This window comes from Stegostoma tigrinum, chromosome 29 (assembly GCF_030684315.1).
Source record: "Stegostoma tigrinum isolate sSteTig4 chromosome 29, sSteTig4.hap1, whole genome shotgun sequence".
Classification (NCBI taxonomy): domain Eukaryota; kingdom Metazoa; phylum Chordata; class Chondrichthyes; order Orectolobiformes; family Stegostomatidae; genus Stegostoma; species Stegostoma tigrinum.
Genome location: NC_081382.1, coordinates 23,345,941 through 23,372,179, shown reverse-complemented (window position 1 = coordinate 23,372,179; position 26,239 = coordinate 23,345,941). Strand labels below are relative to the sequence as shown.

Here is a 26,239-nt window from a genome sequence, read left to right as displayed (position 1 = left end):
AACCAGAGAATGCAGATTAGGATAACTCTGAGTGAGCTCAGGACAGATGGGGATGAGTTTTTAATGTAGTAAGTCATGTTTTATAATGCACTGCTGAAATAGTAGTGAAATTGGATTTGATATTTAATTCCCTTTAGAAAATTACTATAACTGACAAAGCTTGTAGGACATTATCTATGTATTAGAAAATAGTATATTTGAAAGCTTAAAAATATCATTGAAATTAATACATTGTGGAAGCAGGCCATTTAGGCCACACTTACCTCTAAAGAGCTTCCAATCCAGAACCACCTCTCTACTCTGTCCCTGAATCCCCAAATTTTCTGTGGCTAATCTACCTAGCCTGCATGTCGTTTGGACTGTGGGAGGAAACCAGAGCATTTAGAGGAAGCGCATGCAGAAACAGGAAGAATGTGCAAACTCCATGCAGACAGTCACATGACAGTGGAATTGAACCCAGGTTCCTGGAACTGTGAAGCATCAGTGCTAACCACTGAGCCAGCAAGCTGCACTGTATCATACCATTCAAAGGACAGATTCTTTTGGTCCCTTCAGTAATATTACTACTTTGGTTATTTGTAGAATATTTGCCACATGTAATTACTTTTCCCAATTGGAAGGAAAAATAAATCGCAATTTATCTTGGTTTAACAGTGAACAGAGTGGGCGAGTATTGTGTGGAGTGATGCGAATTGGATTGGTTGCAAAGGGTTTGCTGATAAAGGGGGACCTGGATTTGGAGCTTGTATTGATGTGTAAAGAAAAGCCAACCGAGAAGTTATTACACACTGTCTATACCAATCTGCCATCACAAATACAGGTGAGTTCCGAGTAATCTGTTTTGTTTGATAGGTAAATGCTCCGTTGTGTAAACTGCAGTTAAACATGGCTGCATGTTTGAAATGTTAGATTTAGTTTACATAACACACTGATTATACATTTTGGCAAAGATTATTAAAATTAGGATCTAACCTAGTACAAATCCATCAACCTATTGTGGGTAGTTGAAACAGGCCGCATGGAATCTCATGACATCACATCAAACATAGGCAAGGAAACCACCTGATTTACCTCTGTGTCTCCCTCCCTTTCACTCAGTGGTGGTCTCCCTCGTGCTCTCTTGCATGTGTGCTCTCTCATGCTTTGTACTCTGTGCCGCGTGCATGTACTCTCACGTGTTGGAACGTGGGCCCTCTCCATAATATGCTGATGCACGTGTAGTCTGTTTTGAGTTATGTGCATATTAGGTGCAATATTTTGTTTCTTTTAGATTAAATTAAATGTGTCGATGTTTTAAAATTTTGGCACCTTTTAGAAACTTTCAGAAGAAAAATATGAAGTTGAGAAGTGTGCAGAAGAAGCAGCTATTACTGTTCAAAATACAAAAGAACCCAAGTTGACACTCAAGATTATTCTTAGTTCTCCAGTGGTGAGAGATGAAATGGAAAAGAAGGAAGATGGAGGTATATTGCCCGGCATTTTTCAGATGTGTTACATGTTTTCCATATTGTTGCTTGCTTGTAAGACTTCTGTGGTCTTGCAGAGCAGGTTTGAACACGCATTGAAAATAACTTCTGTGGTTTCAGCGGTCACTTACAGCAAAGCATGCAGACCATTTTAAAAATGAAAAGCAAAGAGTTCCTTTTCCAGAATTTCAAACATTTGTTATTTTACTTCTGATTTCTAAATAAGCTGTTACCTATAGATTTATGATATTGAAATACAGCACTATCTTAATTAAAACTGAGTATTCCATATGTAAAGGTGTACAGTTCCATATCAGTAATTCTTATTTATATTTAGTTACCTGTCTCTTGCATATTTCACAGAACATGTTCTGTCCATGTAAATGTAAGACTTCCTGCATTTTTCAGTAATCTATAGTGTCAATTTGCCCCATCTCAGTGCTGTAAAATACAAAAAATGCACAAGCCAATATGAACAATAATGTATTTTAATTCAGAAGCATTCACCAATGTAGAGCCAAACTTTATACAGTCCAAATGTACTCATATGTTTTGGAAGGGAATAGCATATAAGGAATAGCATGTAGTTAATGTTTGTGCAGAATATTAGAAGTATTTAATGGTATGAGCATAAGTGTATGTAGCCAATGCAGTTTTTTAAAAACTAACTTGCTAAGCACAGATTACATTTTCTGACCCTCATTTAGAAATCTGTAATTTAAATGCACTGCTCTTATATCATATGTAACTCGCAAGAATGGAACTTTGTATATCAAATAACCTTTGGATTCAAACAGTTCAGTATAAATATGATTATCTTTTAAGTATGCCTTGAGTGCATTTATCTAAAATGCTTGAAGCTCAGAACAGCACTGAGATTGGGAAAGAAAGCTGGTAAGAATAAAGTAGTGTTAATTTGTTTTTATTGTTTACTTGTAGGCTTTTTTTTGGTTTAGTCTCCAAAGCGTGTCAGTGGTAGTTTGTTGAGCCTTACTGGACAATGTCAGACCTTTGACCAACTGGCCGCTCTCTGTCATGGGAATGGAGGCAGCTGTGCCCACCTGGGCAGGAGGGGACTCCCTGTTGCTGTTCTCCGCATTTCTAGACTTGCTACAAGTCCCTTCAGTAATAATACTACTGTTCAGCAAGAAATTATGGTATAAAATAAGCTTAGAAACTCAGAACATATTTCCAAATAAACTCCATCAGTAAAACAAAACTGATTTAAGTACACATTAGTTCCAAAGTTAATACCATCCAGAATTTCCTGCCTCACAGTATGCTATACAGTCACTAATCAGCACCCAAAGCAATGTGGGCTTTAGGAGCCTTACTCAGCTGTTTACATTTTGTCTTCTACGAATGATTCATGTGCATTCATGCCCTGCTCTCTGGGTTGGGGAAAATCTTGAGGTTGCTTGTGCTGTTGCATAATTTGAAAAGTTGAGATAAGCAGGTTGTTGACATTTAACGACCATGGGACTTACAATTATAGGTTTGAAATTAATGTATTAACAGCAACAAAAATCGAAAAAATTTGAGTTAAACTCTCAGTTAGTACTTGGGTTGACTGCTACCATTGCTTTGACGCCAAGATTTTAACATTTTAGCATTTTCTAAAAACCCAATATAAGGTCATACAGCACGGATATAAAGCTTTTTGAAATGTTTATTGGATTCGTACTGCTTGAAGTGTAGTTTGGGTGTCAGTGAAACTTTACATTGGCAGTGGGCATAATTTTCCCTGCTGAAAATCTTTTTGCCATAAATTCTGGATCTATTACGCAGGGAGTTATATGCTTTGCTGTCACCATAAACCATGGAGCACTTCTTTATTTGATGGTAAAGCTAGCATGTTGGAAGCTTACATTAATTTCAAACTCAAGATTGTACAGGGCATGAAGTGAATACATGAGTGTTTTAAAAGGGACTTTGATGCAAGTCTACCCCATTCACTGCCTGCTCTTTGTCCCTTGCCCTTATCTTTTTTCCCTGTAGAACTTGCATGTAAAAGATGACTGACTGCAAAAAGAATGTTTTGTTGTATTTCAGTACAAGTTTGTAGAAGAGCTGTTTTAATGCAATGAACTGGATTGCAAGAACCTTTCAAAACAAATCAGAATTTTATAGTGGAACTACTGCTAAGATTAACCATAGCCCTTGGACATCAAAACAAGCTGAAGCTATGTTTACCATTTTGTTTCAAAACTATAATAAGCTTTTTTTGTGGGAGGTGGGGAAAGGACATGGCTAAGTGATGAAGTGAGTAAGATTTTTCAATTTGATATGTTTTGATACTGAATTACATGGTTAGAAAAAAAAACTACCCATGCAGACAGTCATCCTTTATGCTGTCTAATCCAATGTTTTAGACTATTAACCACCCATCTACAGCAGTTTATCTTTGTATCCCTTGTGTAAGAAATATTGTACTTTATAGCAGATGTTTTTGTTGCTTTAAAAGGCAGAAAACTCCAACTGTTTGAAAATATTTGAAATTGTTATAGTCTTTAAATTTCAGTAGGGGTTAACTGCCATATTGAGTTTCTGTTACATTTTAATGCCTTTGTTGCAGGTGTCTACCGGTAGTTTATTTCTAGCAGAATCTAAAGCCAACTGACAGTTTTGGTGAGAATTTCTCAGAAAATAAGAACTTCCACAAGTTGCACTTGCATAAGGCATTAAAATGATAAGGCCATACACAGCTAATTTCTGGTTCCCTGGGTCCTCAGTGATGATGTTATGTTGCAGCAATGAGTGAATTGCAAAACTAAAGTGGCGTTTTTACATTACTTTGATAGTGTAAGCTCTTCATTTTGATCACAAGTTGAAATTATTGTGAAGGGAAATACAGGCTGAAGAATTCAAAAGTTTGAGAGTAAGTCTTGTTTTCTCCTGTTCATTATTTTAAGATAGAACTACCCACGAAACCAGAAATTAAGGAGGCCTGTCTAACAGTCAACAAAAGTATCTGCTGTGTGGTATAATCTGTTGTGGTCTGCATTTTAAATAAGACTCAGAATCATATACTCTGCAGTTGATATGCCATTGATTCGTATCCCGAATGAATGCCTTTTGCTTCTGTCTCACATGTTCACGTTACTGTAAATGGCTGTTGTAGTAACCACAATGCACTATTAAACCATTAAAATTTCTGGGAGCCTTGTTTGCCTAGGATGCTGCCACTCCCTAGTACTGAATGACAGAAACCCCTTGGTCAAACTGTATCTGTCTTCTTATTCCATTCACCAGTAGAAAATTTTGCGATGAAAGATCCACCGGACTTATTGGACAGGCAGAAATGCCTAAACGCCTTGGCGTCTCTGCGACATGCCAAATGGTTTCAGGTTGGCTACTTGTTCTTACCTTATTGTTATTGTAGCCTTATGAGGTTTTAATGTTAAAGCTGTTTATTATATTGAAACACTTCATGCTATTCATTTGCTCTTTGTAGTGCGCACAGTTTAAGCTCAGTCGGTATACTACAATAGGTAGATAGTTTACTTTTACTAGTTATCATGAGGCTACAAAAGCAATTGTTAAACATTTATCCTTCTTGCTTGTATTTGAAATCGGTCATTGTAGAGATGGAGTTTGTTCTCTGTAAATTTTCATTTTTGTTTGCATGATAATTTAATTTAACTTTCTCAGTTACTGAAAAGTACCAAGGTACTATGTAGTTTGCATCTGCAAAGCCGATGATAATTATATCCTATCACATGATATCACAACAATTCTGTATGTTTTAGGCAAGGGCAAATGGATTAAAATCATGTGTAATTGTGATTCGTATTCTGCGTGATTTATGCAACAGAGTGCCCACATGGGGACCATTGAAAGGCTGGGTAAGTTTAAATGTAGACTGTTCCCCTGTCAAACAAAGTAGCCTAAACACACTGAAACTTTTGAATAACATTATGGTTTAATTAAGTGTAGCAGTTTGACGCAACAAGTATAGTTTTATATTCATGCAAACTTTTGAAGGAATTATATTGGTGAAATCATAATTAAGTTTGTCCCTTGGCACTAACCAGGTGAATTTGAAGTAAGAACCTGTTTATTTGGAAATAAACAAATTAACCTATTTATTTGGAAATAATCTTGAAATTCTTTCTTCACATTGGAGGGTGTAATTTTGTGAAATAAAGCCTCCATTACATATTACCTTATGTGACTGATCTCTTGTTCCTTATTGTATTTAGCCCCTTGAACTTATTTGTGAAAAAGCCATAGGTACTAGTAATAGACCATTAGGGGCTGGTGAAGCCTTGAGACGTGTAATGGAGTGCTTGGCATCAGGGATTCTTCTACCTGGTAAGATTCTCAATTAACAATTGACAAATGTATTGAAATAGGTAGCTCATATTAGAATTTAGTATTTTGATATTTTTTCCAAAAGTTCTATTATCATTTTTAATAGGCTAGATAATGTGGTGTGGTGTGGAGTTCAGTTTTTGTATGATGCTTTCCGGATTAGTGGTGACTGCCAAATTCTAGGGCAGAATTGACTGAAATCAGCTAAAGTGCATAAGATTTAACGTTTATCCCTGATAAATTTCAGGTGAAAATAATGTTCAATTTATTAGAATAGTTATCAACTAAGCAGTTACTAAATGTTGCACTTTGACAGAAAATTTATGCTACTACATGTATGCTGCTTGAAATGTAAAATCTTAGTTTATTTTCTTTGCAGGTGGTCCAGGATTACATGACCCTTGCGAAAAAGATCTAACTGATGTGTTAATCTCAATGACTCCTCAGGAAATGGACAACATTACTCATAGTGCCCAGGTATGGTTGATAATCAGGATAATGACCATTGAAAATGTTTGTTGGGTAAAATAGAATTGTAGTAAATCTTAGGAATTATTCCTCACATTATGAAACTTTTTGGTTTGTTTTTGAACATAGGTACATTTGGATCACCTGTACTGTAAACAGCAATTGCTTGTATGTAGTTATATAAATTTAATGCAGATGACAATACATTTACAAATCTAGTATATTTTTACAAAGTACGGAAGGTGATAATTGTGAAAGCTTTTTATTCAAATGCAAGGATTTAACTGAATGAATAAATAAATGATTTGGGAGTCATAGAATCCTTAGTGTGGAAGCAGGCTATTCAGCCCAGTGGTCCCAGTCCCAACCCCACCCCATCCTCAGCTGTAACCTACATTTCCCATGGTTAACCCCCCCCCACCCCAGCCTGCACATTTCTGGACACTATATATATGGGCAATTTCACATAGCCAGTCCACCTAACCTGCACGCCTTTGGACTGTGGGAGGAAACTGGAGCATATGGCAGAAACCCATATGGAGTATGACCTATATGGAATGTAATACTCTGCATGAATTTATCTGGTGAAATTATCTCTACCTGTAAATATTGGGAAATGTATCTGTAAAAACTACACATAAGCCTCCCTCCCTGTCTCCTTGTCAAAGCTTATCAACATGTACTTCCAGCCCTTTCCTCCTCATGTACTTTAGTATTAAACTTAAAATTGCTTCTTCTTTTCCTGTAACTTGCTGGGGCTGTCAAATGCCCAAACAACAGAAAACCCAGATGAAAACTGCCTGGATTTGAATTGCATCAGTGATCATGGGTACTGCAGATGCTGGAGAATCCAAGATAACAAAGTGTGGAGCTGGATGAACACAGCAGGCCAAGCAGCATCTCACGAGCACAAAAGCTGACGTTTCGGGCCTAGACCCTTCTTCAGAGAGGGGGATAGGGAGAGGGAACTGGAATAAATAGGGAGAGAGGGGGAGGCGGACCGAAGATGGAGAGAAAACAAGCTAGGTAGAGAGGAGAGTATAGGTAGGGAGGGGATAGGTTAGTCCAGGGAAGATGGACGGGTCAAGGAGGCAGGAAGATGTGGTAGATAGGAAATGAAGGTGCGGCTTGAGGTGGGAGGAAAGGATGGGTGAGAGGAAGAACAGATTAGGGAGGCAGAGACAGGCTGGGCTGGTTTTGGGATGCATTGGGGGGAGGGGAAGACCTGGGCTGGTTTTGGGATGTAGTGGGGGAAGGGGAGATTATGTAGCTTGTGAAGTCCACATTGATACCATTGGGCTGCAGTGTTCCCAAGCGGAATATGAGTTGCTGTTCTTGCAACCTTCAAGTGGCATCATTGTGGCACTGCAGAAGGCCCATGATGGACATGTCATCTGAGGAATGGGAGGGGGAGTTGAAATGGTTTGCGACTGGGAGGTGCAGTTGTTTGTTGCGAACCGAGCGGAGGTGTTCTGCAAAGCGGCCCCCAAGCCTCCGCTTGGTTTCCCAATGTAGAGGAAGCCACACCGGGTACAATGGATGCTATATACTACATTGGCAGATGTGCAGGTGAACATCTGCTGAATATGGAAAGTCATCTTCGGGCCTGGGATACGGGTGAGGGAGGAGGTGTGGGGGCAAATGTAGCATTTCCTGCGGTTGCAGGGGAAGGTGCCGGGTGTGGTGGAGTTGGAGGGGTGTGTGGAGTGGACAAGGGAGTCGCGGAGAGAGTGATCTCTCCAGAAGGCAGACAAGGGTGGGGATGGAAAAATGTCTTGGGTGGTGGGGTCGAATTGTAGATGGCGGAAGTGTCGCAGGATGATACGTTGTATCCAGAGGTTGGTGGGGTGGTATGTGAGAACGAGGGGGATCCTCTGGGGGCAGTTGTGGCCGGGGCGGGGTGTGAGGGAAGTGTTGCGGGAAATGCGGGAGACACGGCCAAGGGCATTCTCGGCCACTGTAGGGGGGAGAGTTGCGGTCCTTGAAGAATGTGGACATCTGAGATGTGCGGGAGTGGAATGCCTCATCCTGGGAGCAGATGCGGCAGGACCGGAGGAATTGGGAATAGGGGATGGAATTTTTGCAGGCGGGTTGGTGGTAGGAGGTGTATTCTAGGTAGCTGTGGGAATCGGTGGGCTTGAAATGGACATCAGTTTCTTGCTGGTTACCTGAGATGGAGACTGAGGGGTCCAGGAAGGTGAGGGATGTGTTAGAGATGGCCCAGGTGAACTTGAGGTTGGGGTGAAAGGTGTTGGTGAAGCCCAACCTGTCTCCGCTTCTCTAACCTGTTCTTCCTCTCACCCATCCCTTCCTCCCACCTCAAGCCGCACCTCCATTTCCTTCCTACCTACCACCTCATCCCGCCTCCTTGACCTGTCCATCTTCCCTGGACTGACCTATCCCCTCCCTACCTCCTCACCTATACTCTCCTCTCCACCTATCTTCTTTTCTCTCCATCTTCGGTCCACCTCCCCCTCTCTCCCTATTTACTCCAGAACCCCCTCCCCATCCCCATCTCTGATGAAGGGTCTAGGCCCGAAACGTCAGCTTTTGTGCTCCTGAGATGCTGCTTGGTCTGCTGTGTTCATCCAGCTCCACACTTTGTTACCTTGGATTTGAATTGCCATTGGAGCTCTTGGAAGAGAAAAAAGGATCAGCGAGGGAAGAAAATCCAGGCAATGGTGTGAATTAAACTTAGTGTTGTTTCGAAGCATCAATAGGTAGACTGGCTGAGATTGGAAGCATTCTGTATGGAGAATCTTGGGAAAGTTCATACAATTTAGTAATCAAGAAGCATTAGTTATTCCTTCAAAGCTGTTATTAATAGACTAGATCCCTGTGTAATGTGATGTCTATTTGACATTCTCCTCAGTTTTCATAGGCAGTTCAAATATAATGGCATTAAAGTTGAACTTGATACTCAGTTTGATATTCTGCTGGAAGTGCATATGGGCAGTCAGAAACAAAAGTCCAAGCAATTCTTCCACCAGTTGTGAGTGCAATTCTAGTTCATATACATATGTTATGCACATGACCAGTGATCTCTCTCTGAGCCATTCCTGGTTTGTCCAGCTCACTTTATTCCCTGGGTAAATTGCTCAGCTGTTTATGAAAGTCGTTCATGTTAGCTAACTCAAAACCAGTCTAAAATCTTGCATAAACCTATGAAATTGTAACTAGTTCATTTGTATTTCTTGTGCTTGCAGCACGCACTTAGACTCATGGCCTTTGGTCAAATCTACAAAGTACTGGAGATGGACCCACTTCCATCAACAAGAACCTCCATTCAAAAATGGCCCCGATCTCTAAATGAGCGAGATGGTGAGCAAAAGTTCATTTTTTTTGCAAGATGCAATTTGACATGCTGATCTGTGTTTTGCAAATATTAGTATTAGAAAACTGTCAGCATTCACTGTTGTTGCCTGTCTGAGTTAATTTCTTGAGTCTGCAGATATGCAATTAAATTGGGAAACCAGAGTTGCAGTGATTGATTCTAATATTTTCTAATCAGCCTGTTCATTAATGCCTAGACACATCTCTTGAGCAGGTGAGCCTCGAGTCTGGGCCTCCTGTTCAGAGGTCGGGACACTACCACTGCACCACCTTTGATTCTCCACTTGTAGTGGAAGATCTTTTGGAAGTTTCCACACAAGGCTGTCAAGAAAGAATTAATCGACTGACAACCTGACTGTTTTATGCTTTTACCTGATAAAAACAAATCCTGAAAAAGTAGCAACTTGTGGAATGAGGTCTAACTGATGTTTTATAGCACACTAAACTTATGATCACAGCTTAATAGCCTCATCGATCGTGCAAGGTTGATTTTATATTTATGCAATGTCATTTTATCTGAAGTAAGTTAGTTCACATTTTGGGATTAGATGTGCCAATTTCTATTTCAATGCTGTGTTTAGAATGTAATTATTTTCCTTTATGTAAAATATTTATTAACTGAAATATTGTGTGTTTTTCTTCTTCTGATTTACTATCTGAGAATAATTAAATGTGATTGACAGGTTACCCTGCTTAATAGCACGTTTACTTGATGCCTGGAGATATATTTCATATAAACTATAGAAAATTTAAGCTCAGTTTATTCAGCTACTGAACATAGGACAGCCCTGTCATTCAAGAAACAAATCTAGTGAATCTTTGTTGGACTGCCTCATGAGGAACCATTATCATTGTGCAGAGTTTTGCGCTCTCTTTTTTTAAACAATGCACCAGATGTGGTCTTATCTTTAGTTCTGTATACGTATGGCATGACTTTCTTATCCTTGCACTCCAGTTCACTTGTAATAATGGCTAGCATGTTATTTGCCTTTTTACTGTCCTGTTGTACCTGGAATATTTAATAATGACTTGATGTTAAAAGTATTAGATTAGATTAGATTCCGGATGTGAGTTTGCTCGCTGAGCTGGAAGGTTAGTTTTCAGATGTTTCGTCACCATTCTAGGTAACGTCATCAGTGAGCCTCTGACGAAGCGCTGGTGTTATGTCCCGCTTTCTATTTATCGGTTTAGGTTTCCTTGGGTTGGTGATGTCATTTCCTGTTCTTTTTCTCAGAGGATGGTAGATTGATTTGGAGCCAATGTGTTTGTCGATGGAGTTCCGGTTGGAATGCCATGCTTCTAGGAATTCTGGTGCGTGTCTCTGTTTGGCTTGTCGTAGGATGGATGTGTTGTCCCAATCAAAGTGATGTCCTTCCTCATCTGTATGTAAGGATACGAGTGATAGTGGGTCATGTCGTTTTGTGGCTAGTTAATGTTCATATATCCTGGTGGCTAGCTTTCTGCCAGTTTGTCCAATGTAGTGTTTGTCGCAGTTCTTGCAAGCTATTTTGTAGATGATGTTCATTTTGCTTGTTGTCTGTATAGGGTCTTTTAAGTTCATTAGCTGCTGCTTTAGTGTGTTGGTGGGTTTGTGGGCTACCCTCTTGGCACGAGAATTCCTAGAAGCATGGCATTCCAACCGGAACTCCATCAACAAACACATTAATTTGGAGTCAATCTACCATCCTCTGAGAAAAAGAACAGAAAATGACATCACCAACCCAAGGAAACCTAAACAGATAAATAGAAAGCGGGACATAACACCAGCGCTTCGTTGGAGGCTCACTGATGATGTTACCTAGAATGTTGATGAACCGTCTGAAAACTAACCTTCCAGCTCAGCGAGCAAACTCACATCCAGAACCTCAACCTGAGCTACAAATCTTCTCAAAACTCGCTAGATTAGATTCCCTAAAGTGTGGAAACAGGCCCTTTGGCCCAACAAGTCCACACCGCCCCTTGAAGCATCCCACCCAGACCCATCCCCCAAATAACCCACACGCTCCTGAACACTCTGGGCAATTTAGCACGGCCAATCCACCAAGCCTGCACATCTTTGGACTGTGGGAGGAAACCAGAGCACCCGTAGGAAACCCATGAAGACACTGGGAGAATGTGCAAACTCCGCACAGATGGTTACCCGCGGCTGGAATCGAACCCGGGTCCCTGGTGCTGTGAGGCTACAGTGCTAACCACTGAGCCACCGTGCTGCCCCGTTCATAGTGAATTTGAATAAAACTAAAATTGAATATTTTGACTTGATGAAACTACCGACTAAAAGGAAAGCTGAAAACAGTGTAAAATTACAAAGATTGCATTTTGCTCCTTTAGAGCAGATTTATAGCTCTGTGGGGAGAGGTCTCCAGCATCACCTTATTGTGTGGCAAAAGGCTGATGAAACATTCAATACTCAGTCAACCAAAGTTTTAGACAACTGATTTGTGGAGAAAAATTCTTATCACTATAAGAACAGTTGCTGTCATCATTGTTAATCCCTCAAAACAAAGATGACATCATGGTGATTTGACTCATCAGCCCTATCCTAGATCAACCTTCTTTAGGAAGACAGGACAAGAGTTGCCAAGGAAACAGGGCTCTCGCTCCCTTTTATTATTGTCACTTCTCCACAACAGTCTATGTAGTCAGTTTTGGACTTGAGTTGCAGCTTGTTGGATGAGGCATTGCCATGCAGTACAGTTGCAGCAAGTTCCTCCAATGTACCAATTTTAGGGATTTTTACATCCGCTAACTGCATTTTATAAGATATTGCTATCTGGTTAGGAAGCTATGACTTTTTATTTTAAATAGACAAAATTAGAAATCTTTCTCACTTAGTTAAAGTTTAAAACTTCAAGATTCCATGACTTTTAAGCAACTAAATTTTTTCGCATACAAAAGTCATCAATTCAAACTGTTAATATCATGTACAATATATGCTTACGTCCAAAGTTAACGTGCAGTAAATATGACTGAACAGGCAAACTGATTACAACAAAATGACCAGTACAGCAGAACCTACAAAATCTCTAAGCAGTCTACCCAGACATTAGTGATCATTTGAGTCATTTAAAGAAAAAAGTCCTGTGATCACTGTTTTCCCTCAAGACACCTTGGCTTCTATCCTGGCTGCTGGTTTCACTTAAAGAACAGCTCCAACTCAGCCTTAAGACCCTCTTGCTTCTTTGGCTACAAGAAATTTTTGGGCAACAGGACTCCAACTGAGACTGATCCAATGATTTGTTTCCTTAACAGCTGTTCAATCTCTTCTGTGATTGCATCCCACTGAAATTGACCAGGTTACACCACCATCTCATCATGTGAATGATCCCAACTATCTAGTAAAAGTAAACCACTATTTTAGCTTTCCTGTGCTATCACTGCTTCCTAGCTGCACAGAGCAAATAACTGCTCTGCAGTTCTGACACCTGGACTGATCGGTGTCCAGTGAAATCTTCCAAGCAGGTTCAGCCTTAGTTTTGTGGCAAGATCTGATGTATCTATTGGCACCTTGTACAGCTTTAATGTACGGCCCCCTCCAAGAATGCATTAATATAGATCCCTCATAAGTAACATTAAAATAAATAGTTGGCCAATCAGTTCATTAAGCCCACTCCACTAATCCATTATGCTCATGTGTTGTACCCTCCATACCATATGATTGCTTTGTGAATTAAAAATCTGTCCAACTCACATTTTGTTTTATTCTGTTATGCAGCTTCCACTAATCCCTGAAAGCGAATTCCAAACACTGACAACCCTCAGGCAATTTCTCTTTATCTCCATGTTAAATGGGGGACTTTTTTTTATTAAACTGTCTGGTTGTTGATTCCATTAGGGGAAACACTTCCTCAGTATCTAACTTAGGAGTATCTGAGATGCTGCAGTATATATGGTGCACAGCAAAAGTAAGTTTGTAGTTTTTAGCCTGTGGAGCTTGATCATTTTATTTGTGCATCAACTCATTACCTATCTGCTTGGTTCGTTGTTTTAGGGAAACTGAGAGGCTACCTCGGGTTGGTGCAGTTTCTCCAAATTGATAACAGCTTGTCTTATCACCTAATTAACAAGTCTTCTGGCTATTTCAAGTCCATATCAACAAATAGGATGATTGTGGCTTTGTTGAGGTTGTAGTGGCAAATTGGTAATCTGTAGACCCAAGCTAACGCTCATCGGGGCCATGAGTTCAAATCCTACCATGGCAGCTGGCAGAATCTAAGGATCCCTTCTGGCACAATGATAGTGTCCCTGCATTTGAGCCAGAAGATTGGGATTCAAGTCCTGTCTGTGCTGGCGTGTTGTAAAAGCTCTGAATGGGTTGCTTAAAAGGAAACTGAACAGCAACAGGAAATATTGAGCCTCTCTTGAAGTGTACTTTTTAAAGATTATTCAGTTGTCACTTCTGACAAAGTGTCTTGGGTGTTCTTAAAATTAATAATATATAAATAGAAATATATTCCATGTTCTAATGTTAAGAAACAAAGCTGTAGAGTTGTCTTATGGGAGGTTTTGAGACAGCGAGCTATAGTCTATTTACGACTTAAGACAATTGCATGACCAAACATCAGTGATGAACACTGATGGACTGACCACAGTGGTCGCTCCTTAATTTTGGTACATTAATGAAAGACCAACAGTTTGAGAATCTCCCAAGATTATTGCTTCAGCATATCAAATCAGCCACTGCACAACATTTATCTCATACATTTCAAAATAAAGTACATACTTTCAAGAAGAACATAAAGATCACAAAAATAAAAGAATCTTCAGAATTCTTTACCCCTGAGGGCTGTGGGTGCTCAGTCTGAGTATATTTGATATAGACGTTGGTGGTCAGAAAGCTATTAATAGCGCAAAGGATTATGAGCATAGTGTCAGTAAAAGGCATTGAGGCATTTGATCAGCCATGATCTTATTAAATTGTGGAGAAGGCTGGACAAGCTGAAAAGCCTACCCTTCTTAAATCCTGTCTAGAAGAATCATAGTGGTCACATCCCATACTGTTGCAGTACAAACCATAATTTTGTTGATAAGATCTTTCACTTAAAAAGTGAGGTAAAACACTTCAGGTTTCTTTTTGCAGGTCCACTCTCAGTACCTTTGAAGAGACCATATGAAGATGGTATGGGAGACGACAAAGATCCAAATAAAAAGATGAAAAGAAACCTGAGAAAAAGTATGCTAATATTTACATTTCTCCATCAATATGCCGTAGACAGTAGAACACTTGGGCACGTTTCAGTTGTGTTTTTAATTATCTGGACTGTTGGATACCCAATGTGTAACTATCTCTTCCATGTGGATAAAACTAAAGCACAAGTTTCTAGTGATAATTCTGTTACATTTATTTTAGCAGTGAAGTAACAGAAGTCTACCAGCACTTTCTGACATTTTTATTCAAAACAGCTTGGGCTTTCTGCAACCACAAGCTACTATCCTTTGTTAATACTTATACTGAAGGTGGAGTTTAGAATATGAATTCTTTTTTAACCTTGAAAAACAAGAATATTTAAGAATATCATGCTTTATGCTTAGTTTCTCAGTGTGAAGGACATTATTATGGTCTTAATTTTAATATAGATTAACTACCCAATGTGAAACAATGTGACATATTATGTGATCAATCAAAAGCCATTAGCCCCAACAAACCAATCTTTTTGATCAATATCAACATTCGGCTTTCTCGTCAAAGTCCTCAGTGCATTTTCTCAGAAAAATATCCAAATATCCTTTTGAATTGATTTATGTTACTGACCTCAGGAGACATACATGTGAAATCATTTTCCTTGCATCCACTGTTAAGTTCTATTTTTAACTGTCCTCTCAGTTTTTGAACTTTGAATAAGCAACGCCAATTTGTTTGGATCACCTTTTGCTATCATCGAAAGATTCAGAAAAGCCTTGTTGAGTTATTTCTAAATATATTCTTTTGCAATAATAGAAAGTGACATGATATCTATCTTTCCCTCAACTTTCTGACATGTAATATTACCTCTGTTACCCTTCATGGCACCTACTCAAGGCTGTCAATATCATCATATGAAAACCAATGCATGTTTCCTCAGTGCATTCATTTTACTTACATTCAAGCTTGTCAACATTGTATAGAAATATAAATGTATTCAAGTCCTGGATTTTTACATCTGCATACTTTTATGTCACAACAGATTTCAGTGAAGTGCCATGGTAAGTGTGTAAAAAGAACAGTGGATTTTTTTTCACCAAGGAAAACATGTGCAAATTCTGTCTTTCCAAATAGCAGGAGAGTACAAGTGATTATTTGACAAAGTGAAAATACTTAATAAGGGATTTACTGCATCCTTTTCAAAATGGAGTGAAATATTTTGAGAAATTGTTGAATGTATGTACTTTCTAAATGATATAATAAATGTTCAAAATGCATCTGAGGTCCCAAATATTAGACTTGTAAACAGCAAGACCCATGGTGACATGACAGCCTCGATAAAAGGTCAGAAAGCAAAAACCGAAGAACAAGCTCATGTTTTCTTTGGATAGTCAGAATGTAGCCCATGGTATATTCTATTCATTTGAGTCAGAGCTTTTTCTGATTTTTCCATAAATTTGAATGAGCTGGATGTTGGTGGAGGGGGAATTGTATCCAAAGAATACAGGAAACTGGAGGAAAGATGTGGCTGCATAAGAAAAGATTGATAATTAAGGGTAATAAAGTGTGAAGCTGGATGAGCACAGCAGGCCAAGCAGCATCTCAGGAGCACAAAAGCTGACGTTTCAGGCCTAGACCCTTCATCAGAGAGGGGGATGGGGTGAGGGTTCTGGAATAAATAGGGAGAGAGGAGGAGGCGGACTGAAGATGGAGAGAAAAGAAGATAGGTGGAGAGGAGAGTATAAGTGGGGAGGGGATAGGTCAGTCCAGGGAACACGAGCAGGTCAAGGAGGTGGGATGAAATTAGTAGGTAGGAGATGGTGTTGCGGCTTGGGGTGGGAGGAAGGGATGGGTGAGAGGAAGAACAGGTTAGGGAGGCAGAGGCAGGCTGGACTGGTTTTGGGATGCAGTGGGTGGAGGGGAAGAACTGGGCTGGTTGTGTGGTGCAGTGGGGGGAGGGGACGAACTGGGCTGGTTTTGGGATGCGGTGGGGGAAGGGGAGATTTTGAAGCTGGTGAAGTCCACATTGATACCATTGGGCTGCAGGGTTCCCAAGCGGAATATGAGTTGCTGTTCCTGCAACCTTTGAGTGGCATCATTGTGGCACTGCAGGAGGCCCATGATGGATATGTCGTCTAAAGAATGGGAGGGGGAGTGGAAATGGTTTGCGACTGGGAGGTACAGTTGTTTATTGCGAACCGAGCGGAGGTGTTCCGCAAAGCGGTCCCCAAGCCTCCGCTTGGTTTCCCCAATGTAGCGGAAGCCACACCGGGTACAATGGATGCAGTATATCCCATTGGCAGATGTGCAGGTGAACCTCTGTTTAATATGGAAAGTCAGCTTGGGGCCTGGGATAGGGGTGAGGGAGGAGGTGTGGGGGCAAGTGTAGCATTTCCTGCGGTTGCAGGGGAAGGTGCCGGGTGTGGTGGGGTTGGAGGGCAATGTGGAGCAAACAAGGGAGTCGCGGAGAGAGTGGTCTCTCCGGAAAGCAGACAAGGGTGGGGATGGAAAAATGTCTTGAGTGGTGGGGTCGGATTGTAGATGGTGGAAGTGTCGGAGGATGATGCGTTGTATCCGGAGGTGGTTGAGGTGGTGTGTGAGAACGAGGGGGATCCTCTTTGGGTGGTTGTGGCGGGGGCGGGGTGTGTTGTGGGAAATGCGGGAGACGCGGTCAAGGGCGTTCTCGACCACTGTGGGGGGGAAGTTGCGGTCCTTGAAGAACTTGGACATCTGGAATGTGCGGGAGTGGAATGCCTCATCCTGGGAGCAGATGCAGCGGAGGCGGAGGAATTGGGAATAGGGGATGGAATTTTTGCAGGAGGGTGGGTGGGAGGAGGTGTATTCTAGGTAGCTGTGGGAGTCGGTGGGCTTGAAATGGACATCAGTTACAAGCTGGTTGCCTGAGATGGAGACTGAGAGGTCCAAGAAGGTGAGGGATGTGCTGAAGATGGCCCAGGTGAACTAAAGGTTGGGGTGGAAGGTGTTCGAGCTCTTCTGGGGAGCAAGAGGTGGCGCCGATACAGTTATCAATGTAACGGAGGAAGAGGTGGGGTTTGGGGCCTGTGTAGGTGCGGAAGAGGGACTGTTCCACGTAACCTACAAAGAGGCAGGCATAGCTGGGGCCCATGCGGGTGTCCATGGCCACTCCTTTTGTCTGTAGGAAGTAGGAGGAATCGAAAGACAAGTTGTTGGGGGTGAGGACGAGTTCGGCTAGGCGGATGAGGGTGTCAGTGGAGGGGGACTGGTCGGGCCTGCGGGACAGGAAGAAGCGGAGGGCCTTGAGGCCATCTACATGAGGAATACAGGTGTATAGGGACTGGACGTCCATGGTGAAAATGCGGTGTTGGGGGCCAGGGAATTGGAAGTCCTGGAGGAGGTGGAGGGCGTGGGTGGTGTCACGGACGTAGGTAGGGAGTTCCTGGACCAAAGAGGAGAAAATGGAGTTCAGATAGGTGGAGATGAGTTCGGTGGGGCAGGAACAGGCTGAGACAATGGATCGACCAGGGCAGGCAGGTTTGTAGATTTTGACAAGGAGATAGAAACGGGCCGTGCGGGGTTGGGGAACAATGAGGTTGGAGGCTGTGGGTGGGAGGTCCCCAGAGGTGATGAGGTCATGAATGGTGTTGGAGATTATGGTTTGGTGCTTGGGGGTGGGGTCATGATTGAGGGGGCGGTAGGTGGTGGTGTCGGAGAGTTGGCATTTGGCCTCGGCGATGTAGAGGTCAGTGCGCCATACTACCACTGCGCCACCCTTGTCTGCAGGTTTGATGGTGAGGTTGTGGTTGGAACGGAGGGCTGCCCGTTCTGTGGGGGAGAGGTTGGAGTGGGTGAGAGGAGTGGAGAGGTTGAGGCAGTTAATGTCTCGACGGCAGTTGGAGATGAAGAGGTCGAGGGAAGGTAGGAGGCCTGAGGTTGGTGTCCACGAGGAGGACTGGTGTTGGAAGCGGGCGAAGGGGTCGGTAGAGGGAGGGTTAGGTTCCCGGTTGAAGAAGTAAGCGTGAAGGCGAAGGCGGCGGAAAAACTGTTCCGTCCAACCGTGACTGGTATTCATTGATGTGTGATTGTAGGGGGACAAAGGTGAGCCCCTTACTAAGGAATGACCGTTCGGCCTCAATCAGTGAGAGGTCTGGGGAGGATGGTGAAGATTCAGCAGGGCTCAGTGTGGCTGTCTTCTCTGGGGTTGCTGGCTGTGGAGGTTGTGGGACCGCAACTTGCCCCCCCACAGTGGTCGAGAACGCCCTTGACCGCGTCTCCCGCATTTCCCGCAACACATCCCTCACACCCCGCCCCCACCACAGCCGCCCAAAGAGGATCACCCTCATTCTCACACACCACCCCACCAACCTCTGGATACAACGCATCATCCTCCGACACTTCCGCCATCTACAATCCGACCCCACCACCCAAGACATTTTTCCATCCCCACCCTTGTCTGCTTTCCGGAGAGACCACTCTCTCCGTGACTCCCTTGTTCGCTCCACCCTGCCCTCCAACCCCACCACACCCGGCACCTTCCCCTGCAACTGCAGGAAATGCTACACTTGCCCCCACGCCATCTCCCTCACCCCCATCCCAGGCCCCAAGATGACTTTCCATATTCAGCAGAGGTTCACCTGCACATCTGCCAATGTGGTATACTGCATCCATTGTACCCGGTATGGCTTCCTCTACATTGGGGAAACCAAGCGGAGGCTTGGGGACCGTTTTGCGGAACACCTCCGCTCGGTTCGCAATAAACAACTGCACCGCCCAGTCGCAAACCATTTCCACTCCCCCTCCCATTCTTTAGATGACATGCCCATCATGGGCCTCCTGCAGTGCCACAATGATGCCACCCGAAGGTTGCAGGAACAGCAACTCATATTCCGCTTGGGAACGCTGCAGCCCAATGGTATCAATGTGGACTTCACCAGCTTCAAAATCTCCCCTTCCCCCAACGCATCCCAAAACCAGCCCAGCTCTTCCCCTCCACCCACTGCACCACACAACCAGCCCAGCCTGTCTCTGCCTCCCTAACCTGTTCTTCCTTTCACCCATCCCTTCCTCCCACCCCAAGCCGCACCTCCATCTCCTACCTACTAAACTCATCTCACCTCCTTTACCTGTCCGTGTTCCCTGGACTGACCTATCCCCTCCCCACCTATACTCTCCTCTCCACCTATCTTCTTTTCTCTCCATCTTCGGTCCGCCTCCTCCTCTCTCCCTATTTATTCCAGAACCCTCACCCCATCCCCCTCTCTGATGAAGGGTCTAGGCCTGAAACGTCAGCTTTTGTGCTCCTGAGATGCTGCTTGGCCTGCTGTGCTCATCCAGCTTCACACTTTATTATCTTGGATTCTCCAGCATCTTCAGTTCCCGTTATCATTGATAATTAAGGGAACTGGATACAGTGGCAAATGCAGTTCATAGTGTCATCACAACACAGGAGACCATCATATAAATGAACAATGGGTGGAAGCTTGTAAATGGTAAAATTTTTGATTTGATGTACAGGCACAGAATTATGCAAATATGTGGCTTATTAAAAGCAATACTGCAGATAGAACCAGTTTCGTAAAGTCAAAGATTCTATATTAAATATGTGGGACTTGGAATACAGAAGAAGTAACAGTAGAGAAAATAGTCTGTACTGACTTGAATTTAGGAAGTTTGATCAGTAACTTTGCAGATGAGACAAAAATTGGTGGGGTAGTAAGTAGTGTAGCCTTAGTTTATAGAGGAATATAAATGGGCTGGTCAAATGACCTGATTGGTATTAAATGAAATTCAATCCAGTGAAGGTGAGATGATGCACCTGGGCAGGACAAACAAGGCCAGGGATTATATGATTGACAGTAGGATCCTGGGAAACACTGAGGATCGGAAGAACCTTGGCGTGCATGTGTGCCCATCCCTTAAGGCATCAGGACTTGCAGGTAAAGTGGTTAAGAAAGCATTTTGGATACGTATTGGCTGATACGTAGATTTTAAGAGCTGGGTGGTTATGCTAGAACTGTAGAAAAAGCTGGTTAACTACAGTATTCTGTGCAGTGCTGGAATCCACATCCTCAGAATGTGATAGTATCCGAGAGGTTGCAGAGGAGATTTACCAGAATATTGGTGTGCGTTGGAGGGTATCAGTAATGAAGAAAGATTGAATAGACTGGTTTGTTTTCATTGAAGCAGAGGAGGTTGAGAGGGGTCATGATAGTGATGTATAAAATTATGAGGGGCATATATAGGATAGATAGGAAGAAACTTTTTCTCTTGATAGACAGATCAATAACCAGAGAGTATAGACTTAAGGTAAGGAGCAAAAGGATTTTAAGAGGAGATGCGAGAAAAAACTTTGCCTCCCCTCACTCTGGGTGAAAATGCCCTAGTGGTATTATTGCTGGACTGTTAATCCAGAGACTGAGATAATGCTCTGGGGACGTGGGATCAAGTCTCACCACGGCAGATTGTGGAATTTGAATTCACTGAATCTCTGGAATTAAGAATTTAATGGTGACCATGAATCTATTGTCGATTGTCAGAGAGGAAAGAAACCCCATCTGGTTCACTAATGCCCTTTTAGAGACGGAAACTGCCATCCTTACCTGGTCTGGCCTACATGTGACTCCAGACACAGCAATATGGTTGACTCATTATTGCGTCTGGGCATTTAGGGTTGGGCAAAAAAATGCTGCTTGGTCAGCGATTCCCTCATCCTCTTAATGAATAAAAAATAAATCTGGAACTCACTGCCTGTAAGGATGGTAGAGATAAAAACCCACAATATTTATTAAGTGTTTAGATGTGTGCTTGTGCTGCCAAGGCATACAAGACTATGAGCCATGTGCTAAAAAATGGGATTGGAATAGTTAGTTATTTTTGAGTGGTGGTTATTGAATAATTTCTATGCTCTAGATCCCTCTCTGAATCTGCGACTTTGTAACAAACAGCGGGACCTTTTGCCTGCATATTCACTGGTCCCTTAAATTAGTGGGACATTTTAAATAGAGTGGTTAAGAAAGCATTTGAATACTTCCCTTTATTGTCAGAGGCTTAGAGTTTAAGAGCAGGGAGTTGATTCTGGAACTGTATAAAAAGAAGCTGTGGCGTAGCCAAACAGTGTTGAATGCGCTTCCTGAATTCACATTATAGGAGACACATTACAGGTTATGGTGAGTGTGTGGCAAAAGGGAGCTGAGTCCATGGAAGGGTCGTGGATGATCTTATTGATTGGCGGAGCAGGGTCAAGGGACAAGATGACTTACTCCTGCTCCTATTTCTTATGTTCTTATAACGTGGTTGTCTGGCGAGAGTGCAGAGGAGATTTACCAGGTTGTTGCCTGGGTTGGAGCGTTTCCGATATGAAGAGAGACTGGAATTGTTTTCTTTAGACCAAAGGAGACTGAGGGGGACATGATTGAGCTGTATAAAATTGAGAGGTGTAGACAAGAGTGGGAGATGGGAGGAAACTTTTTTCCCCCTTGGTGGCGGGATTAGTAACTGCCCCAGACTTGATGGGCTGAAAGGCCTTTTTCTGAGCTGTAGACCTCGATAACTGATCAGTGCACGTCACCCTATAAATTATATTAGTTGCATGAAAAGACGAAATTTATTTGATTTATTCAAGTGATGCAAGTGTTGAGAGGGTATGAAATAACTAGACAAACTTTGGCTGTATTCTCTAGAATACAGTTTAGGGTGAGATTTATTGAAGTGTTGAAAACAATTCAGTGCTTTGAAAGATTATTTCCAGTAGTTAAAGGATCACAATGCAGGCCATACATTGAAGCTTTATTCAAACAAAATTATTGGAATCTGGAAGAGATCATTTAAACATCTGTCACTTTTGAAACTTAAACATTCAATATTTAAGAGTAAAATCTTTTATAGTTCTTAAAGGTTTAAATGATTATGTATTAAAAGGATATATGTAAAGAACAAGATAATGAGGTTATAGTTGGTGCTAATACCTTCAAAGGCATGAGTAAAATAGCCTCCCTCCATGCTTCAGTTTCTATTTCTAAACTTGAATGGTGAATAGAGCATTTCAAACTGTATTTTTGAGTTAGGCTAAAATATTGGTTGTTGCAGGTTTGGCATTAGCTAGCAACGTTGGGAGCTACTTAACATAGCAAATTGAGTCTTAAGCAACCCTAAAGCATGTTGGCAAAGTGTTGGTTTTCTGTATGGAATGTTGGTATTTGCAAAAAAACTTGTTTATTTTAGTTCGCAAACTGAAAGAGAGAGAGAGAGAGAGATCTCAATACACAATAACTTGCATCTATAAAGCAATATTTAGCATGGTAAAAGAAGATTCAAGCTTGAGGCCAAAACAACTGAAGTCATGCCAGTAACAGTGGATTAAAAGAGGTGATCCAAAGGAAACCAGAATAAGACCAATGGGCAGGTTTCGAGGTTTTCAAAAGTATAGAGGGTACAAGACTTTGTAGATGAGATTTGGAATTCAGTGAGTTCTGGAGATGGAGTGGGAAGCAATAGAGTTTGACAAGGAGAAGCATAATGTGGGAATAAGGCAGGTGAGAGAACTTAGCACTGATTATGCTACCTAGCCGGTGACGAAACATTTGCAGCCAAACCCACCAGCTCGGTGAGCATGTCTACAACTTTCTCCACAACTCGAGCTACAAATATTCTCAAACTTTACTCATAGAGTCCTACTGTATGGAAAAAAATCCTTGGGTCCAACACTCACATTCCAGGCTGAGTGCCATCCCAGGCTCTAAATTTCTCAAAATTATGGAGATAGGTATGAAATAAAGACTGATATGGAAGAAAACCACTCAACATTTTAAAATATTTAATTGAACTTCAACTCCTAGCTTAAGCAAGATGTTGATATAATTCTTAATGAGTGATGGGGTGGTGAATGAAATCAGGAGCAAATTGCAGAGTTTGCGATAGAAATTCATCAGGTTTATAGATTTCCCATTTAAATTGAGCTGCATTCTAGCTTGTATATGATGTCAAATGGCTCACCGGTAGACATGTAGTTCGGGAGGTGGTAACGGAACTAAAGCCATGGCAGAGCAGGCTTAAGGGGCTTTACTTCTGTTCCTATTTCATATGTTTGCATGTAATCAAAATGGAAAGTAGAAGAAAAGGGGGCCTGAGCTTTAAAGATTATAATGATTTTGAAAGGTTGCATAGGAAATAATGTTAGAGATAAACCTTCTAAGATGGTGGAGCAAAATGATTGGATATCAATTTGTTACACTGTATCATAGGTGAGAAAGACATGTGAGATTGTGTGTGGCTGGAATAAGGTTACAGTTGAAGTCTGAGATAGCAGGAACTGCAGATGCTGGAGAGCTGGATGAACACACCAGGCCAAGCATCATCAGTGGAGCAGGAAAGCAGACGTTTTGGGCCTAGACCCCCACTCCAGAAATGGAGGAGGGGGATGGGGTTCTGAAATAAATAGGGAGAGAGGGGGAGGCGGATAGGAGATGGATGGCGGAGAAGGTAGGTGGTGAGGAGACAAGACAGGTCAAAGAGGTGGGGATGGAGCCAGTAAAGGTGAGTGTAGGTGGGGAGTTAGGGAGGGGCTAAGGAGGATGGACAGGTCAAGGGGGCGGGATGAGGCTAGTAGGTAGGAGATCATGGTGGGGCTCGAGGTGGGAGGAAGGAGGGGTTAGGGAGGCAGGGACAAGCTGGGCTGGTTTTAGGGATGCAGTGGGGAAGGGGAGATTTTGAAGCTTGTGAAGTCCCCATTGAGACCATTGGGCTGCAGGGTTCCCAAGCAGAATATGAGTGCTGTTCCTGCAACCTTCGGGTAGCACCATTGTGGCACTGCAGGGTGCCCAGGATGAACATGTCGTCTGAGGAATGGGAGGGGTAGTTGAAATGGTACACGACTGGGAGATGCAGTTGTTTAGTGCGAACTGAGCGTAGGTGTTCCGCAAAGTGGTCCCCAAGCCTCTGCTTGGCTTCACTGATGTAGAGGAGACCACAACGGGAACAGCGGAAAGAGGAGGCAACATTAGCAGGTGTACAGGTGAACATCTGCTTGGTATGGGAAGTGGTCTTGGGGTTGAGGGGCAAGGTGTAGGGGTACGTGTAGCACTTCCTGCGGTTACAGAGAAAAGTGCCATGTGAGGTGGGGCTGGAGGGAAGTGGACAAGAGAATCACAGAGAGATTGGTCCTGCCGGAAAGCAGAAAAGAGTGGGGATGGAAAAATGCCTTTGGTGGAGGGTTCGGATTGCAGATGGCGGAAGTGTCGGAGGATGATGTGTTGGATCCAGAGGTTGGTGGGGTGGTGCATGAGGATGAGGGAGATTCTGTTTCAGTTAATATTGCGGGGAGGGGGTGTGAGGGATGAGTCACAAGAAATGCGTTCTAGACCACTGTGGGGGACAGTTTTGGTCTTTGAAAAACGAGGACATCTGAGATGTTCGCAAGTGCAATGCTTCATCCTGGGACCAGATGCGGCAGAGGCAAAGGAATTGGGAATAGGGGATGGCAATAGGAAGGTGGGTGGGAGGAGGTGTATTCTTGGTAGCTGTGGGAGTTGGTGGGCTTGAAATGGATATCAGTTTCCAGGTGGTTGCCAGAGATGGAGACAGAGGTCCACGAAGGAGAGAGAGGTATCAGAGATGGTCCAGGTGAACTTGAGGTTGAGGTGGAAGGTGTTAGTGAAGTGGATGAACTGTTCAAGCACCTGGTGGGAGCATGAGACGGTACCCATACAGTCATCAATGTAACGGAGGAAGAGGAGGGATTTAAGGCCAGTATAGCTACAGAAGAGGGGTTGTTCCACGTAACCTACAAAGAGGCAGGCATAGCTTGGGCCCATGCGGGTACCCATGGCTGCCCCCTTTGTAGGAAGTAGAAGGAATTGAAAGGGAATTTATCGCTAAATGGATGAGGGTGTCGGTGGAGGGGGACTGGTCGGGCCTGCGGGACAGGAAGAAGTGGAGGGCCTTTAGGCCATCTGCATGGGGAATGCAGGTGTATAGGGACTAGATGACAACGGTAAAGATGAAGTGTTGGGGACCAGGGAGTTGGAAGTTTTGGAGGAGGTGAAGGGCGTGGGTGGTGTCACGGACATAGGTAGGGAGTTCCTGGACCAAGGCGGGGGGAAAGTGGAGTCAAGCTAGGTGGAGATAAGTTCGGGGAGACAATGGGTCGACCAGGGCAGTCAGGTTTGTGGATTTTGGGAAGGAGATAGAAGCGCGCAGTGCAGGGTTGGGGAACAATGAGGTTGGAGGCTGTGGGTGGGAGGTCACCTGAGGTGATGAGGTTGTGCATGGTTTGGGAGATGATGCTTTGGTGGTCAACGGGTCATGATCAAGTGGGCAGTTGGAGGAGGTGTCAGAGAGTTGGCGCCTGGCCTCAGCAATGTAGAGGTCAGTGTGCCATACTACCCTCTCCGCGGTTTTTATGGTGAGGTTGGGATTGGACAGGAGGGAGTGGAGGGCTGCACGTTCTACGGGGGAAGAGGTTGGAGTGGGTGAGAGGGGTAGAGAGGTTGAAGCGATTGATGTCACAACAGCAGTTGGAGATGAAGAGGTTGAGGGCGGGTAGGAGGCCTTGCAATGGTAT

The 26,239-nt window shown here is 43.0% G+C and overlaps 1 protein-coding gene across 6 annotated transcripts in view; it reads left to right on the top strand.

Moving 5' to 3' along the window:
- The window catches only part of strbp (spermatid perinuclear RNA binding protein), a 227,828-nt gene that overhangs the window by 152,041 nt on the left and 49,548 nt on the right, over positions 1-26,239 (top strand). For all 6 annotated transcript variants that reach the window (XM_048559172.2, XM_059638313.1, XM_059638315.1 and 3 more), the window contains 8 exons: positions 655-820; positions 1,316-1,463; positions 4,719-4,813; positions 5,216-5,311; positions 5,669-5,780; positions 6,160-6,257; positions 9,455-9,569; positions 14,662-14,754. In XM_048559172.2, the coding sequence (XP_048415129.1) occupies positions 655-820; positions 1,316-1,463; positions 4,719-4,813; positions 5,216-5,311; positions 5,669-5,780; positions 6,160-6,257; positions 9,455-9,569; positions 14,662-14,754 (923 nt within the window). The remainder of the gene's footprint in view (positions 1-654; positions 821-1,315; positions 1,464-4,718; positions 4,814-5,215; positions 5,312-5,668; positions 5,781-6,159; positions 6,258-9,454; positions 9,570-14,661; positions 14,755-26,239) is intronic.